General features: G+C 43.7%; 3 protein-coding genes across 3 annotated transcripts; all 3 read left to right on the forward strand.

The window, feature by feature from the left end:
- The first annotated feature begins 753 nt into the window (after positions 1–753).
- Positions 754–2,406, forward strand: LOC9630245 (GDSL esterase/lipase 6). Its single transcript, XM_024661406.1, has 4 exons — positions 754–811; positions 911–1,056; positions 1,208–1,971; positions 2,112–2,406. Exons 1-4 carry the CDS (start codon positions 754–756, stop codon positions 2,404–2,406), a joined length of 1,263 nt encoding a protein of 420 aa, XP_024517174.1.
- Positions 2,407–2,832: 426 nt separating this feature from the next.
- Positions 2,833–3,660, forward strand: LOC112341397 (pentatricopeptide repeat-containing protein At2g35030, mitochondrial-like). The gene is made up of 2 exons (XM_024661407.1): positions 2,833–3,039; positions 3,127–3,660. Exons 1-2 carry the CDS (start codon positions 2,833–2,835, stop codon positions 3,658–3,660), a joined length of 741 nt encoding a protein of 246 aa, XP_024517175.1.
- A 1,159-nt stretch (positions 3,661–4,819) lies between these two features.
- Positions 4,820–6,766, forward strand: LOC112341405 (pentatricopeptide repeat-containing protein At2g13600-like). Its single transcript, XM_024661433.1, has 2 exons — positions 4,820–4,918; positions 4,972–6,766. The coding sequence occupies exon 2, from the start codon at positions 5,048–5,050 to the stop codon at positions 6,191–6,193; it is 1,146 nt and encodes a 381-aa protein (XP_024517201.1). The 5' UTR covers positions 4,820–4,918; positions 4,972–5,047; the 3' UTR covers positions 6,194–6,766.
- The last annotated feature ends 9,625 nt before the right edge of the window (positions 6,767–16,391 follow it).

Consider the following 16,391-nt stretch of genomic DNA (forward strand, 5'->3'; position numbering starts at 1 on the left):
CGGGATTTAAATCGACTGGGTTTTCCTCTATGTCCTCTGTGGCGCTGTGTAGCTGTCCACTCACCTCTTGAGTCACTCCATTGGCCACTTTCTGTCGTCCAACAGGAACTACTGCGAATGTCCTGCAATCATCAGATCCTACATCGGCAATCTGGCGGCAAGCTTCCTCGAGGCCCTGTACTAGTTCGCCCATTACAAGCTTGTTTGCAGATCAGAAGCATACAATACTCACAAGTGCGTCAATCCGAGTGGTGAAAACGCTTGTAAAATCGCTATCCATGTGATAATTTAGGTGTCTCGACGCAACGATTAGGTAAGTGTCTGCTGTAGTCAGCCGCTCCTGTACACACTTTCAGAACAAATTTTAACAAAAGAGTAAGTACCTTGTGGTAATAAAAAGGTAGAGTGCTACTTTGCGGGGGTCTAGCATTTTTGAGAAGGTAGAGAGAACTTGGACGGGTTAGCTTTTCGTCCTTCCCACTTCGGCACAGTATCACCAACGCAACGGCCTGGCCAAATACATACACATGTGCGTCTCCAAGCACCACCACCAAGGACCTGTTTTGCGCACACCAATCCTATAAAACCAAAGTAAACATTCACAGAAACAGCAATAATTCATCTGACAAGAAGAGAGATTACCACATACCCGGCAATCTGATGATCCTACCAGAGCCCGCAGCTCTTCATTCATCCTGCAAAAGGACCACCGATATTTTAAAAAAGTACAATACACATACTCTTACTTTGTGAATGCGAGCTCCAGAGCTCGTGGAGTACCGAATGCTGACAGCTCCAGAGATGCTCGAATGTGATCCATGAGTCGAGATCGACGTAACTTGAGAAGTTCGAGATGTACAGAATAGAGGTGCACATCTCTTACGTCCGGATAAGCTGCATGGAAAATTAGCACAACTCGCTCCTGCACTCTCCCTAGCTCTGGCAAGCACACGATACGTGCAGTCGCATCCTGGGGCGGCTCGACTATCACTGCCTCAGCACAGCCCTAAGCCCTGTAGCCTTTTTACGTTAGAGTTATTTTTAGGGCGTCACGTGGTTAGCGTTTTCCAAATCACAAAAAATTGTTCAAGGCTCTTTCTAATCCAAAAAGGCATGAAGCCCAGCTGTAAAGGTGAGTTCACCTTTTTCTCGTTTCTCTATATAAACGGGCTTTCTGTATTAGGTTCTCTCGTGAAGGTTTATGAAGACGTGGTCGAAGATTTTAGTGTTCGTGTTTGCGATCTTGGCTCTCTGCGCGTGCGTGTATGGGAAGTCAGTTCCTCAACTTCGGACTATCTACATGGGAGACTCAATCTTTGATGTTGGAACTAACAAGTACGTGAAGAACTCTGTTTCTCGTTGTGATTTTGTGCCGTATGGGAAGACAAGGTATAACAAGCCATCAGGAAGGTGTAGTGATGGGTTTATAATTCCAGATCTGATAAACAAAGTGATCGGTTTGCCCTTTTCAAAACCATTCTTGGCCTTGAAAGCTGGGAGCCAACTTCCACTAAGTATCAACTTTGCGTCAGACGGTAGTGGACTACTTGATTCTACTCACTCAGACTGGGGTGTCGTCTCGTTTAATGAGCAGCTAAAACAACTTGGACAGCTAGTCAACAAGATCCCCATGATGAATCTCAATGACTTTGTGGTTGTGATATCATCGGGTGGCAATGACATTGCGGCAAATCTTCAAAACCTTGCTAATGTAGACTTGGAGGCAATGCTAGTGTTATTGGAGAAAGGCTTGGAGCAACTTTATAAATATGGATTCAGGAAGATTGTCTATTCTAGCCTTGGGCCGTTAGGGTGTGTGCCTATTGTCACGTCGGATGGAAATTGTGTAAGAGAGATCAACGATTTAGTAGAACAATTCAATTGGCAAGCTCGGGAGATTGTTTTGGGGGTGGCAAGGAAATTCCCAGGGATGAGAGGTGCATTTGTTGATGGCTATTCACTGATCAAATCGTACGTGGAGAACCCAATTAAGTTTGGATTCCAGAATGGAGGGGGTTGTTGCCCCAATTGCCTATCACACAAAAATACCTTGAGCGGGCTGTGCAGGAATCCAAGTGATTATGTTTTCTGGGATTTAATTCACCCAACAGAGCACACGTACACACTAGTGACGAAAGAATTCATGAAACAAATCAAGAAAATCTTGTAAATTCACAGAGCATGCTCATTCACAGAGCTTGCAACCAGGCAGAAGAAAGCTGCCGAATGGAAGCAACGTATCCACCCTTCGTCTGTTCTTCATTGCGAGCTGGCAATTGTGAGGCATCAGCAGTTTCTTTCTACTTCGACATGGAGCAACATGCCCCTCCAGCTATGACCAGCTCTAGGCCTTGCTTTACCACAGTTGCTCCCACCAGCGAGGCCATATTTTTCTTTCGACGGTGACGAAGGTGATGGATTTGATATTCATCACGACTACAGCAGCTTTCAAGTGGGACATTCAGCACTCAGGCAAGACCTTATCACATCCCCACACAACAGACTCACAGCAGCAGTGTGATCTCTTCAGCTGCAAGCATGCCAGATAGTTTTCATCAGCATCACCGCTTCCTACAACCGCTCAGAACGCCTTCTACTCTTCCACAATCCCTCTGCTTGATGATAATATGATGGACCAGAAGGAAAGTTTCAGCTGACAACCCAATGGCTATTTATTCTGAAAGGTTTTTCGTCTCAAAGAAGATGTGCAAGTGCTTCTCTACTTAAGGAAATTGATTGGCTAGTTCTGTTAATAGTTCATATAATAAAAAAATGTCTTACATGGTCTCCCAATCCATGAGAATTTTTGAGTCAACCAGTGTCAACGAAAGGATGCTTCATGAGTTGACCAGCAAGAGGAATTTGGAGGAGGCCAAGGCTTACCTTCAAAACCGAAATGTTTCTGATGCAATCTTTATATTTCATGGAATTCCTGTCAGGGATTTGATCACTTGGAACGTAATGCTATCAGCATATGCTCATGAAGGGCATATTCAAGATTGTTTTAAGGTATTTCAAGAGATGCCTGAGAGGGATCAGGTCAGCTGGAATTCGGTGCTGGGAGCAGTTTGCTCTACCCCATAACATATCAACTTAGCGCTACAAATTTTCCATCTCATCCCCAAGAGAACGCTCAGCTCCTACAAGACACTACTCCACTGTCTATGTGAAGCTGGTCTCGTTGTCAATGCAAGAGAGCTGTTTGATCGAATGCCCGAGAGAGATCTCCTCACTTGGAACACGATGATTGCCACAAATTCTGGAGATGGATCGATCGATCAAGCACAAAGAGTCTTTGATGAGATGAAAGAGAGAAGCTTGGTGTCATTTACGTGTGCCATCAATCTCTACTCGCAAGCCGGAAATATGGACATGGCCAAGAACATTTTTTTTTGCGATATGCCATGCTGGGATCTAATCTCTTCCAGCGCAATGCTAACAGCGTTATCTCGTCATGGGGATTTGATCAAAACCGAGTTTTTGCTCGAAAAAATCCCGAAGCTTGAAATGGCGCTCTTGACGACAATGATCGGATTATACGCGCAAAGTGGGCAGATAGAGAAATCCAAAACACTATTTATTTGCCCTTCCTTTTCAGACAAGGATGAAATTTTCTGGAATTCAATGCTTACAGAAATTGCCGTGAATGGGCAATTGTAGCAAGCAGAGAGTTTCTTCCAGGTTATACCCAACAAGGGTGTTGTGACATAGACATCAATAATGATGTGTTATGCCATGCACGGATACGTGGATAGGGCGAAAGAGATATTTGGTTTGATGCCCGAGCACGATGCTATTGCTACAAACACGATGCTCGCTGCAATTACTCTAACTGGGGATATTCCAAAATGCCTGGAGTTCTTTCACGCGATCCCGGCAAGGAGCTCCACCTCATGGAGCACTATGATTGCTGCGCTTGCTAGGGCGGACGATACTCTCGATCGCACCAGGGATCTCTTTGACAGGATGCCAGTAGCCTTCAAGCGACCGTGGAGTGGGATGATGGGCGCTTGCTGCCGCAAGGGCGATTGGCGAGGCGTGATCGATCTCTTCTCGGAGATGAGCACGCTCGAATCGCCCGACGAGCTGTGCTTCGTGGCGCTCTTGATCGCTTGCAGCCAGCAAGGGGGACTGAGTGATGGGGAGGGCGAAATTCGCGTCGATGGGCAGGGATTTTGGAATGGCAGCCACGAAGCAGCACTATAGCTGCTTGATCGATGCTTATGGAGATTCAAGTGCCTAGTCGCAGAGAAGTGGGAGCCTGGCAGTTCACAGCCAAGACCACATGCTAGAGGCAAGATTGAGACCATAACAAGGAGCAAAGAGTGTGCAAGTAAGTTCAAGACCAAGAACCAAGTTTTGGGTAGTTGATTGATGAGTTTTTCATATGCTTTTTCTCATCAGCTCTCCATGCTCATCATCTCAGACTAACTAGGCACGATTCAGGCTTAGATTCAGACTTGGATTAGCCGCCTGAAGAGGTAAAGATGATGTCGCAGTAGTTATGCCCACGTGGCAATAGCTTTATGTATATGTACACAATCATATACAGATACAGTTCTTCCTCCTCGTGTGCGCGCCTCTCCGCTTCCGCTTCCTACTAACAGATCCTGCATCAAATTCAAGGATTTCGGCATGGCGATCGACGCGGCACGGCAGATCCTCCGCTTAGATCCACGAAATCCCAGAGCCTATGTGTTTTTGGCCAGCATTTGTAGTAGTCAAGAGCCCTAGCTCTGGGTTCTTGAGAGAATGAATGAGATACTGCAATGCGGGCAGGGCGCGCGGGATCGCGAGGATTTCCAGGTATTTTGGCGAGCCAAGCGATGGCGCTGGCCCGGCGGCAGAGTTTCTTGCGGCATTGAGGGCTTGCGGCGTCTTGAAAGATCTGGAACTCGGCAAGATCATCGCGGGCAAGGTCGGCAAGATAGACAAGTATGCCCAGACAGCGATCATCGATATGTATTCCAGGTGTGGAGAGATTGGAGAAGCTCGGAAGTTCTTTGACAGTCACATCCAGTTCCGCGATGCTGCTCCCTGGAACGCGATGATCCTGGGATATGTGAGGAACGATCGGAGCTCTCTGGCGCTGGAACACTTTGCCAGGATGAGAGGATCGGCTTGCGAGCCAGATGGTCGATCGTTTGTGGCTGGATTGGCGGCTTGTTCTAGCCTGGCAACGAAAGAACAGGGAGAGCTCATCGATGGAAAGCTCGTGAAACTGGAGAGTTTGGCGAGAGGGATGGCTCTTTACTCTGACGCTGCGAAGAAGGATTGTCACACAGAGATCTTCGTCGCGAACTCCATGCTGGATTTGTGTGGGAAATGCGGGAGCTTGGTGGATGCTCGCAAGATTTTCGACAACATGGACTGCCACGACGTGGTCTCGTGGACGTCGCTGATCCTGGTCTACGCGGAGAACTGTGAAGAAGAAATCGCTCTCGAGTTGATCGAGCTTATGGAGTGCAGTGGCTGCTCTCCAAACTCTCGGACGTTCGTGGCCGGATTGATGGCTTGCTCGAGTTTGGCAGTGAAAGATCATGGCAGGCTTCTCAAAGTGAGGTGCCTGGAGAAAGGCAGGGATTTGCACCGTCGAGCAGTGGAAAGTGGCTGCGGGGGTGATGTTTTCGTGGCCAGCGCTCTCATCGACATGTACTCGAGGTGTGGAAGCTTGGTGGACGCCGAGAACGCCTTCGCAACTATCACACCTTCTCGCGATGGGGTTCCGTGGAACGCACTGATCCACGGGTGTGTTCTCAACGGCAAGAGCGAGCTGGCTCTGGAGAAGTTCCAGCGGATGAAAGCCACTGGCTGCGCTCCAAACGATCGAACTTACATTGCCGTGCTCGTGGCTTGCTCGAGCTTGGCCACTGCTTCCAAGGAAGAAGAAGATGGACGAGGTTTTTCCAAAGCGAGATGCTTGGAGAAAGGACTGGCAATCCATGCCGAAGCTGCGAAGTCCCAGCTCGATTCAGACGCCTACGTCGCGAGCGCTCTGGTGGAGATGTACGCCAGGAGTGGAAGCATGGAGGACGCTCTTGCCGTTTTCCGGAAGATGGTGCCATGCCCGTCGGTGACAGCTTGGAACTCGATGATCTTGGGATATGTAGCAAGCGGGGAGAGCGATGTAGCTCTCAAGTTCTTCGCCAGCATGGACGAGCGGCCGGATTCACAGAGTGTGTGTCGAGCTTAGCCGCGAGAGAAGAAGGGGACGATCATCGGAGAAGGAAGAGTTTCTGGCTCCAGAGAGGGATTGATCTTCACGATCGAGCAGCCGAGCAGGGGTGTGATTCCGACGTCTACGTCGCATGCACGCTGGTGGATATATACTCCAAGTGTGGTAGCATGGATCGAGCTCGCAGAGTCTTTGACGGGAAGTGAGATCCAGCGAGCGTGAGCGTGGTGGCCTTGAACGCGCTGCTGCTGGGCTATGCCGAGAATGGAGAACCCGAGCTGGCTCTGGAGATCTTCGAGCGCTACGAAGAAACGTCCCAAGTTAAAGAGAGAACATGTGGCGTGCTCGAGCATGGTGAAATCGATAGGAGTTCCCGAGCGGCGAAATCTTCTCGAGAGAGGGAGGAGGATCCACTCAAGAGCCAGGAGGAAGTTCTTCGATGACAACGTCTTCGTCGCCTGTGAGGGAGATTTTCTAGTTGTACACCAGGAGCTCACTCTTGACATGAACATACCCAAAACTTGGATGTTTCAGCCTCCAGTATACAAAAGATCATACCCACCAAATATACATGATGTGATCCAATATTTAGTGCAGAGTACTCATCTCGGATTTCAAAAAGGTGGTAGTGAATAGCCTTGGGTGAGAGCCAAAAGAGTGAAACATAGTGAACACTATGATATGAGCTATTGCCTCTACAAGATTTTTCTGGCTACAAAAATGCATCACAGAAGGGGCCAACTAGAGCAATGAGTGGCACAAAAGAAAGAGGTGGAAGGCAGCTATCAAGAAAGATTGCAGATAAAGCTTTATAAACTTTGAAATTGAGAATTACACGTAGCCCAAAGTCCACTTAAGCCAAGGATGTGCAAAATCAAAGCAGACATAGGGCAACAAAACTGCCCAAAGTACATTTTCTTAAGAACTTGAAAAACATTGCAGTTTGGATGCTATCGGCCTTGAGGACGAGTAAAAATTTCTGCTTCTTGCCAGTGAACAGATGGGACCCAAAGTCCATGTATGTTTGTGGATCCATAGCCAAGCTTGAGCATGGATCCCTTCTTTAGAACCATTATTCTTTCCAGAGATTTCTTTCCGTGCTGCTACTCAATCTCTGTGCAAGAGCTGCAAGGTAGCCATGAAATTTGACTCTTCATCTGGCTTGCCATTCTAGAATTAACGAATTCCAAGACACACTCACCATGGAAAAGAGCTCTCATTGGTGGACTTCCCCGCCCTAAGGATTGCAAGAAGACGAGGTTTTGCATGTGGATGCCAAGGAGTGCCAGCGACAATGCCTGGAGAACCTCGTTTGTGTATAATTTAGAATTAATATTAAAGAATATTTTAAAATATGCTTGAATATTCTCCATATCTAAGGGTTTAAAATTTAATGAGGGTATTTTTATCACAAATACTATATTTTAAAAAAAAATTCATTTTGAGGATTATGGAGATAATGGAGTAATTCAGAGAAAATAAATATCAAGCTGCTATTAACATAAAAAAAGGTAAATTTGAATAACAGTGGCCTATGGAACTTAATATCATAAATTAATGAAGGATCAATGGAATAGGTGTTTCGATTAGTTAAATAATTTGTTATGTGTTACAACACTTGATTTTCTTAATAGTAGTGTTATTTCTATTTAATGTTATTTATTAAACCATGTTATTAAAATAATAATTGTAAAAGTTTGAGTAAAAACCTTATAATATGTTGCACAATGAATTTTTTTATTATATAAGCCTCCTGAAAATAATTATTATAAAGTTTGAAAAGCCTCAGTACCTTCTTAAAACATTAACTCGTCAAGAAATTTTCTTAAAAAGAAAACGTATTGGAAAGCCTGTGGCAAAAGCGCCTCCGAACCAAATCAGAGAGCATACTTCTTTTGAGAAAATAATCGTTGTGGACATGAATCAGAGAGGGGTAGCAGAACGAGGGCTTGTTTGAAGATCTGCAAAGAAAAAATGAAGCTTATTATAAAGTGAACACGTCATCTTAAGAGGAGACATTGCCAGCCGTGATCTGAAATGCCTATGTCATAAAAACCTAGAAAAAGGGAAGTGAAAAACCTAAGGGTACAATGGGTGCGAGGAGGAGGACAACGACGACACTGCCGCAGGAGCTTGTGGAGGAGATATTGCTCAAGCTGCCCTACTCGTCGCTCATCATTGCCAGGTCCGTTTGCAAGGCGTGGAAAGCAGCGGCGGACAGCACCAGCGTCAAGAGCAGGTACAGGGACAGTGGTCACTTCTTCGCCGATGCCAATTCCATCACGGACAGCAGCGACAAGCTCATGCGATGGGCGCCGCGCGGTGATAGTCCGGATGTGCTGTGCGCAATCTCGTCCGCGGACCAGCGTTGCTTGCTGGCTCGCTCTACACAACAGAGGAAGCTCTACCTTGGGAATCCTTTTCTCAACGTGTGGCAAGAGATTCCCTACAAGGTTTTCGGCGACTGGTCCAGGGCTTGCATCCTGCGCAACAAGATTGTGGTGTGGTGCGCTGATGGCACGCTTTTCACCTGGACACAAGGAGACGAGGGTTGGTCCAACATCGAAAGTCCTGTGGCTGAAGAATCCGAATCTGACTCCGAAACTGAATTTGTGTTGAAGCCTGTGGTGAATGGCAACAAACTGTTTTGCCTGGATTCCTTGCGCTACCCGAATCTGTTGGAGTTCGACACCACAAGTAATAGCTTCTCGTATACTGAGAATGTCTTGCCCAATGGCGAGGACAATTACCTCGCCGGCGCTTGGAAGTCCAAGCTCTACGTAGGGATAGTGATTGACAGCGAGCGTAAGGTCCAGATCTTGGAGCTTGAGCGGGAACGTAGCGTGGTGCTCAGGCTGGTGAGCGAGTATGTGATTGATTTCCAGGCCAATGACGGGGTCTGGTTCATTGGTCAATCTGGGAAATACCTGAATTTTTGCGGGGAAGATTGCCACTTGAAGAAGACGGAGACGACCTACTTCTCCTACGACATGGATGCCGGGACTTGGGACAAGCAAATGCACCGGGCTGCCTCCGCAGCTGTCAACATAGTGTTACATTGATCTCGTTTGTCAAAACAATTGTACAAAGCCTTGCATTCCTGTACTAAGCCTTCCATTTTCTTGGGGATGATTAATTATTGCGGTATTTTAAAATCAAATCTCGTCAAATGGCAAAAACAAAATTGATCTAGCAAATATAACTTTTTCTCACTAATTTTTTTTCCTTGCTTTCTATTTTCTCAAGAACAATCTCAAGCTTGAAATGAGTTATTCAAGAGGATTATAAACACCTAAAAGTCAATCTTGAACCAATATAAAATATTTGTTGCATAGCAAATGCTTACTTCTATGAAATGTCTAATGTCTCCCAAGATCAGTCTAAAGTGACCCATTTGAGCAAGCTGACCCATTTCTAGCTTGAAAGGCACCTTATAGCACAAGATGTTAAAGCAGTAATTTTATATATGTTATGAAGTATTTGCAACAGCCAAATCACTAAAGCAAGATCTCCTCCAAAAGCTTGATATATCTAGAGTGGAAGAAGTTTCTTGTATATCATCATAGGGTGTTTCTTTCTCAATAGCTTGTGTTTATACTCCTCTAACAATATCCACATACAATAAGTAATTTCTTCCAATGATCAAAAAAGTGCTATTGAAGCTCACTTGCTACAAGGAGATAATATAGCAGCAAGAATAGATGCAGAACAAGCTTCTAAAGGAGTTGAAAGCAAGTCATTGGTAATACAAAAGTTATTCTCATTAACATTGCTCTCACAATAATGTCAATAAGTTGCATTTTGAGCTCCATCCTCCACATATACAATGTGTCCAAGAGTGTGCTTTTTTTGACAATTTCACCATCCTTAAACAAGATGGGTAATTGTTGTAAATATGACTTTGAATATCAAAAGATACTTGTTGGCCAATCCTTATGAACACTTTTTTTTTATTGCTATAATGACAAGAGATCAATACTATTGGTTCCCTTCAGTAGCCCCTTTTGTTCAAGTGTTAGTAAACTAAAATGAATATAAAGTAAGAACTTTTATGTGTTTCTAGCTGAGTATTATCGACCTAGCTTTTAATTCTTTTTTGCTCTGTCTTGCACTAGCTTGGCAAGAACCCTTGCATATTGAGTCTAATCCCTTAATATCGCTATGTGATAGTTTACTGTGTTTGCCAAACATCATCACTATCATGCCCTTTGTGTTGGTCTCATTATGGTGTTATTGACTATATATAGAAAGTGTCTAAATTTGCTAATTTAGCATATCTACGGAATGTAGAGATTATTCTGAACACAATGGTGTTGATCCCATGTCCAAATTCACAATCTAATACCATTCCATATTTAATAAGTTTTGTGATTGATCTAGAGACTTAACTTCTAGTACTAAGGGTGGCTAAGGGTGAAAGCCCAAAGCATGTGTTCCTCAAGGGGGGGAGGGGGGTTGTGGGGGGTTCCAAATATCTAATAGAGATAGTGGTTGGAATGCATATTTGACCACTTGAGACATTAATTTAGTTCTTGCTAGGCTATGTCGCTCCTTATTTAGTATTTGGTTTATATTTAAGCCCAAGCTCCACGCTTCTCTAGTTGGTGGAGTACCCTTCTCCTCGCGTCAGGCCATTGATATGCCAAAAACATGCCAGACACCACCTACATGCTAATGATGCTGAAACATCTAAGCAGGCAAATTGAGAAGGGGAAACTCTTGCTAAAGATGCTGCAAAAGAGGTTAAGGTTGACTTAAAAGAGGAAGAGCCTGATGCTGCAGCACTGCAGCATATGGTTTAAAACATTGAGATTGAGAATTTGCAAAGGGAAGTTTACAAATTGAAGAAGGAGAACAAGAAGAAGAAAGTTGAAGTAGCTAAACAAGCTAAACTTAAGCAACTGAACTGCCTTTGAAATTAGGTGGTTTCGGAGGCTTAAATTTTAAAACTCATGCAACTAGGGGTGGTTGCAAAACTTCATTGTCCTCAAAACTTGAAAAAGATGGAGGACTATTAGGTTTTGGAAGATTGGGTTTACAATATGGAAAACTATTTCATAATAGTAGATGTGGATGATCGTACTAAAGTTGTGTGTGCACAATCTTTTCACACCAATTATGCCAAAACTTTGTGGCACCAAATGTGTGCTAAAACATGGCAAACTAGAAGTAGTGAAGGCAATCTTACTCTATGTGAAGTTGTCAAAGCAAAACCCTGAAGTGAAACAGTGAAAATTGCTAGTCATACCAATACAAAGCTTCACTTCTTAGTTTGGGATGGGCTTATTTTTTATAAACAAAAAAGATTGTATCTTCCCTCCAAGGATCTACAACAACTATTTTTGTGAGAACATCATGATGTTCTAGTAGCGGGACATGGTGGAAAATGAAAGACTCTTGCTTAATTGAAAAAAGGATTTTTTTGGTCTGGTATAGAAGGTGATGTAGTGGATTATGTCTATTCTTGCCCTATATATTAGCAATGTAAGTGCAGAACTAAGAAGTAGGTTATGAAGTTGTAATGCATTTCAATACCAATATAGTCATTTCAAGGTGTGACACTTGACTTTATCACTTGCTTGCTGAAATCTAAGGGTTATGATACTTTGATGGTGGTTATGGATTGATTGTTGAAGATTGCACACTTCATTCCAATTATAGAAACATTGAATGTAGAGCAAATAGCAAAGTTCCTTTTCCATGATGTAGTGCGGGTTCGTGGTCTTCTTGAAGAGATGATCTCGAATAGAGATTCAAGATTTACGAGGAAATTTTAGGGCACATTATTCCAGTTATTTAGTACTAAGTTGAAATTTAGTACAATTTATCATCCTCAAACTGATTGGTAGACCAAACATGTGAATGCTCAAGTTGAGGATTATTTGCAGTATTATGTTGTAGCGGACCAACACAACTAGGTTAAGCATTTAGATACAGCAGAAATCTATTATAACAACACATTTCACAATGCTATTGGTTGTTCTCTATGGGAGATGTTGTAAGGGAATACTCATGGGGTTTCTCAATAGATTATTGTACCAAAACCAATATATGAAGTGTTGGTTTTGGCTATTGAGATTTATGTGAAGTAGCTACGCCAAAGTTGGTCTAGAGCTATTAAGGCGATGGGCAAAGCTTATGATAGGTATTGACGTGATAAGGATCAACATCATTAGGATGTATCCTATCAAGTAAGAGATCAAGTATGGTTATCTTCTTGGAACTTGAATATTAAAGGATCTTTATCTTGGAAACTATTACCAAGATATGTCAGGCTCTATTGGGTATTGAAGCAAGTTGGTGATGTATCCTATAAGTTGGATCTTCTTGATGAGTTATCCCATGTATATGATGTGTTTCATATCATTTTACTAGCATTATATCATATTGCTATGGAACGCTCTACAAACATTTGTCCTCCACTAACAGTCATTGATGGTGAACCTAGTGCTATATATACCAAACTCAAGAAGATTTCCTTGACAAACACATCATGGTGGTCATGGGAGCATCAACCATTTAATCTCTTAGGGAAGTTTACATTGGTTTGGGAGCATTAAGCATTTGAAGTTACTTGGATTGGGAGCATCATTTTGATGAGGACTTATATTGAGCATCAACTATTCAGAGTTACTTGGATTGGGAGCATTATTTTGATGAGGACCTATATTTGGATTGGGAGCATCATTCTAATAAGGATCTATATTGAGCATCAACCATTTGGAGCTATTCTATTAAGGACTTATATTTTGATTGGGAACATCATTCTAGTTTTGAGGAAACTAAGACATTGATCTTGTGTTCGCACAATAATTCTCACCTTGGAATAAACTATTAGACACACGAGTTAATTAGAAATTAATCTAAGACCTTTGATCCTCAAGAAGGCTTTGTAAGAAACTAAAGAGAACGACTTGAGAGACAATCCATGGGGTTCAAATATAAAGGGAAAAGGCCCATGAACAAGAGTGCACCCCTTTTTCCAATCGGTTAAGGGTTTTGGAATACTTGAGGTAAGTTTGAATAGTATTGGGCTGGATGACCACCTGTCCAAATTCAGGAGCTTACATTTAGTATTAGAGGGGTCTCGAATTCAACTATATTGGTTGGCTAAGGGAATCACACCACATGTTGATTGACATCTAGTTGGTCCAATTTTCTTCCACTGGGCTTGACCCGAGGGGTAGCGTGTCAAGAGAGCGAGGCTCTCAAGAGAGCTTTGACCCGAGGGGTAGCGTGTCAAAAGAGTGGGGCTCTTAGGAGAGCTGTAGCTCTCAGCTTCCAATCATGAGGGTGTGAACTTGTAAGGAAGCATGGTGGATTATAAGCACCAAAGAGAACTTGAAAAACAATCCATAAGGTTCAAATATAAAGGGAAAGGGTCCATGAACAAAAGTGCACCCTCTTTTCCAATTGGTTAAGGATCTTGGGATACTTGGGGTTAAGTGTCATTGGGTTTAAATAATATTGGGCTGGGTGACCTCCTGGGAAGTCTAAATTTAGGAGCTCACAGGCTTATACGAGTGGTCGTAAATAAGGATAAGCTTGACATCACTAAAATACTCTAAATCTTGAATAAATGGATGTGCATTGGTGATAGGCTGGAATATAATAGAGATAGGGATAGGGGTCGAATGCTAACTCTCCCCCTTAACTACTACTACATGGTGGCAACCACCACTTCTTCCTGAGTCCTAATTGTCAAAATCATAACCTTGAGTGTCAAGGTTGTAATCTTGACTGTCAAAAAAAAATGCTCGAATGCATAGTTAATATGTCGCACTTCACTCTTCCATGACTGAGTGGAGCTTCATCTCGAGGCTCCTACTACTCCATTGTGTCAGTTGGCTTTGTTAGTGTTGAATTTCTTGTGTGTTTGACCTTGAACTTGTTGAGTTTCTGGTGGAACTCTTCATCATTTTCATTCTCCTCATTGTGCTTGCTTTCATTTTTGTCTTCCATCATTGCAGGTTGCTTCAACTTCAGAATGCAAATCTCACTGCGAAGCTCTATGTTTTCTTTAGTGAGCTAGTCATTGATGTGCTGTATCTCTGCACATACTGTCACCTAGAAGGATACACCTCAAACACTCCTTTTGAGCTGCTGAATGTCACTTTGGATCTTGTTGAGCTTTGTGTCCAGGGGCTGGAAGACAACGGCATTGATCATGGCCTGCACTCCATCTCTGAGAAAGATGCTCATCTATTTGTCATGGAACTGCCATGCAAAGTCCGTTGGGATTGGCATCTGTGGCGTCAGCTGGAGGCATTGAACTTCATCAACAAACTAGAGGAATGCCAAGTTGAGCAGCTTGTGTGGCAGCTCTAGTTTGTGCCATTGCTCCTGCTCTGGCTCCCTACATCGTTCCTAGTCTGGATGCTCCCTGTTGTGGTGCTTATGGTGCTGAGTCATGGTGCTGTCGTCAACTAGCACTTCTGTAGGTGGGGATGCTGGCCCTTCTTTCTTGGTGTGAACTACTACACCATTGGTTGGGGTGGTTATAGAATCAAGATTGATTTCTTGATTTTGTTCCTGACTCTTTTCCTTTGGTTCTTCCTTGGAGATGATACTTTTGATTTGGCTTCTGGTCATCCTATTCTTTGGGGGCAAACCTATTGTCATCTTGGTCCTTTTTCTGGTGGAGTCGTTGTTGGTGGCGAAAGCTCTTTCTATCCTTTTATTCTTCCTCCTCTTTATCTTCTTTGTTAGATATGTGGAGTGGATCCTCTTTTCTCTTCAAAGAGCATTCCCACTTTCTTCTAGGCTATAATGTTGTTGGAGGTACTTTCACATTGAGTGGAAATGCTGAGTTGAGAGCTGGCACAAGTGTAGTGATGTAAGGGAATGTAAGTGTTTCACATTTCTGGCCGTTGTGGATCAGTTTTGTTGCCAAGTGGATTTCCTTGATGAGTTTTTAGTGGAGATAGCTTATGATGTCCACTCTAATTCTCAAAATGCTTCCAGCTTTTCGAGAAGAAATGGTGTGTGCCCAAGAACATGAATATATCTTCACCACGGGCTACATTGCATGGGTATTCGAGCTTCCAATCAGCAAAAAGCAAGTCACATTCTGTATTGCAAACAAAAGGGATGCCACCGGGATGCATCAAGATCATCGAGAATTACAACTCCAAAAGCTCGCTTCAAATGAATAATGTCACTGATGAGGTGAAGCCAAAGCTTTAGTTTCTCATCTCAACTCTCGAGATGCACAAGTCAAGTAGCTCTGCCAACAAAGCCACTGCAATCCTTTAGTGGAGGTAGCTTGTGATTGTCAGGAATCCCCCAATTCTTGCCACATTCCTGACTCTCGCCGGATTCCTGACCTGCAGACCACATTCCTGATTCTCGAGACACTTCCCTATTCCTGACTCTCGAGACACTTCCCTATTCCTGACTCTCGAGACACTTCCCTATTCCTGACTCTCAAGACACTTCCCGATTTCTGAGTCTCGAGCCACATTCCTGATATTGATGTGGCGCCTCCTCGACCTCAGCTATATTTAGGCCGTCCTCGATCCAAGAGTGGTGGAGCTTCATCAACCTATAGTATATATAGGTTAGCCTTGTTCCATTTCTCCACAATCTGAATCAACACCAGTCTAAGGCCTCTTCTTTGTTTTCACTAGCTTTTTCTCTTTGTCTTAGCATTTTCCAGTCTTTGATTTTGTTGGGGGTCTTGACAGTTTGATTCAGATTATGGTTTTTGCTTTTCTTTTAGCTCGTTTTGATTATTTGATTGCCTTTGTCTTTTTCCCCCTTTCTTTTCTTTCTTCTTGCCAATGGAGTCTCCAAGCCATCCTGATTTCTTTGCCGAAGTCCTTGCAAAAATCCAGTCTGAGAATACCGAGCTGAAGGTGACCCTTCTTCACATGCAGCAGGAGCTTGCTTCACTTTCGGCTCAAGGATCCAGCAAAGTTCCTGAACCGAAGGTGAGTTTCCCGGCGAAATTTTCAGGCAAACGTTCGGAGCTTCATGGATTTTTGAACCAAATGGAGCTGATCTTTGCACTTCAACATCGGCGGTACCCCACTCCCGAGTCTCAAATCGGCGCGATTGGGACGTTGCTCGAGGGTGCAGCTTTGTCATGGTTTTCTCCTCTTCTGGAGAAGAGCATGAAAGGGGTTGTGGTTCTGGAGCTGATGGATCTTCAATTGTTCAAAGAGAAGCTCGAAGCATGTTTTGGCGAGACAGATCGGGTTCGGGCTGCTACCAC

This window comes from Selaginella moellendorffii, unplaced genomic scaffold (genome assembly GCF_000143415.4).
Source record: "Selaginella moellendorffii unplaced genomic scaffold, v1.0 SELMOscaffold_82, whole genome shotgun sequence".
Lineage (NCBI taxonomy): Eukaryota > Viridiplantae > Streptophyta > Lycopodiopsida > Selaginellales > Selaginellaceae > Selaginella > Selaginella moellendorffii.

What these genes read in the sequence shown, in the direction of transcription:
- LOC9630245 (XM_024661406.1), top strand. Translation starts at nt 754, where the DNA reads ATGCGAGCTCCAGAGCTCGTGGAGTACCGAATGCTGACAGCTCCAGAG. An exon ending in TATTTTTAGGGCGTCACGTG is followed by an intron (nt 1,057 to 1,207) that starts GTTAGCGTTTTC and finishes AGGTTTATGAAG; the next exon opens with ACGTGGTCGAAGATTTTAGT. An exon ending in GGCTATTCACTGATCAAATC is followed by an intron (nt 1,972 to 2,111) that starts GTACGTGGAGAA and finishes TTCACCCAACAG; the next exon opens with AGCACACGTACACACTAGTG.
- LOC112341397 (XM_024661407.1), top strand. Translation starts at nt 2,833, where the DNA reads ATGCTTCATGAGTTGACCAGCAAGAGGAATTTGGAGGAGGCCAAGGCT. An exon ending in AGATGCCTGAGAGGGATCAG is followed by an intron (nt 3,040 to 3,126) that starts GTCAGCTGGAAT and finishes CTCATCCCCAAG; the next exon opens with AGAACGCTCAGCTCCTACAA.
- LOC112341405 (XM_024661433.1), top strand. Translation starts at nt 5,048, where the DNA reads ATGATCCTGGGATATGTGAGGAACGATCGGAGCTCTCTGGCGCTGGAA.